This window comes from Emiliania huxleyi (assembly GCF_000372725.1).
Source record: "Emiliania huxleyi CCMP1516 unplaced genomic scaffold EMIHUscaffold_8979, whole genome shotgun sequence".
In the NCBI taxonomy this organism is placed as follows: Eukaryota; Haptophyta; order Isochrysidales; family Noelaerhabdaceae; genus Emiliania; species Emiliania huxleyi.
In genome coordinates, this window is record NW_005195315.1 from 1 (window position 1) to 1,213 (window position 1,213).

General features: G+C 67.6%; 1 protein-coding gene across 1 annotated transcript; it reads left to right on the top strand.

The window, feature by feature from the left end:
* Positions 1–38: 38 nt before the first annotated feature.
* On the top strand, positions 39–316 carry EMIHUDRAFT_259305 (hypothetical protein; the record flags this gene model as incomplete). The annotated part of the gene is made up of 2 exons (XM_005757888.1): positions 39–74; positions 161–316. Coding segments are annotated over 2 exons (192 nt in total), but the record flags the coding sequence as incomplete, so codon positions are not given.
* Positions 317–1,213: the final 897 nt, after the last annotated feature.

Here is a 1,213-nt window from a genome sequence, read left to right on the forward strand (position 1 = left end):
CGCCGATGGTCTCGCCGGGGCGGCTCGGCTCGTGCAAGGAGAGCCCCTTCGAGGAAGAGGCAAGGCCAGACCCGGTGTCTTGCGAGGACTCGCTCAGCGCCGCCCTCCGCACACGCCGCCGTGAAGAGCGCCTGCTCACGGCGGCCAGTACCGCGAGTAGGACTCGGAGCTTCTCTCGGCCGACGACGAGGGCGGCGAGCCGTCGGACGCGGAGGAGCCGTCGCAAGCGCAGGACGCGGACGCAGACGAGGTGCACGAAGGGGCTGCGGCCACTGACGAGGTGCGCTTCGCTCAGCTGCTCCGTCTGGCCCGGTAGGCGAAGCAGGCGGCGGCGATGAAGGCGGTGGTCGCGGAGGGTCCGGAGGCAGCGGAGGTGGAGTCTCCGGCGGCCGGCACCGCCGTCGCGGACGGCGCGGGAGGAGAGGCGCAGGGCGATGCGCAGGGCCCGGCCGACCGCGGGCTGGAGAGCCTCAAGGACCTAGTGTGAGCGGAAGGGGCCGTTGCGGGCGACCGCAGCCTCGCCGCCTGCCCTGACTACTGCCGCCTGGCTGCCCTGTGTCAGCCTCGTGAGCGGCGAGGTGCAGGTCGTCGCGGCGGACGGCGTGAGCCACGCATAGGACCGACTACTGCGCCGCCTCACTAGCTAGTACGACCGCGCACCCTGACGCCCGAGGTTGCGGTTCCGGGGACCCGGGACGCAGGGCGGGGAGGGAGGTCGGGTGGACTGGCGTAGAGGAGACAGTCGACGTGGTCCTGGCTCTTTTGATATCGGGAGTCGCGGCTCCGCTCTCTGGCCCTGACAGAGTCTGGGAGTCTGCAGTCTCCTCTCGTCTCGTCCCGCCGTGAGAGTAAGTACTCACATTCATGCATTTGTGTATCATGTGCATGCTACACGTACGGTTCACGACGTGGACGGAGGTGTGTATGATAGTATCGGTGTGCGCGAGCGCCGAGCGCGTGCAGGCATGCCCGCAGAGCCAGAGGCATACACTATGCGCCCCCGCCCCCGCCGCCCGCGTCCCCGCCTGCGCCTCGCTTACGGGGTCGCTCGCTCGCACTCTCTCTCTCGCTCTCCTCTCTGGGGACTTCTGCGGAGACTGCGCAGCCTTAATACACGCTACTTTTACTCTGTACTTGATAGCCCCTACTCTCGAGGGAGTAACTCTCTGTGGTGTGACGCCCGAAACGAACCCAGATGAGAGAACAGATACGA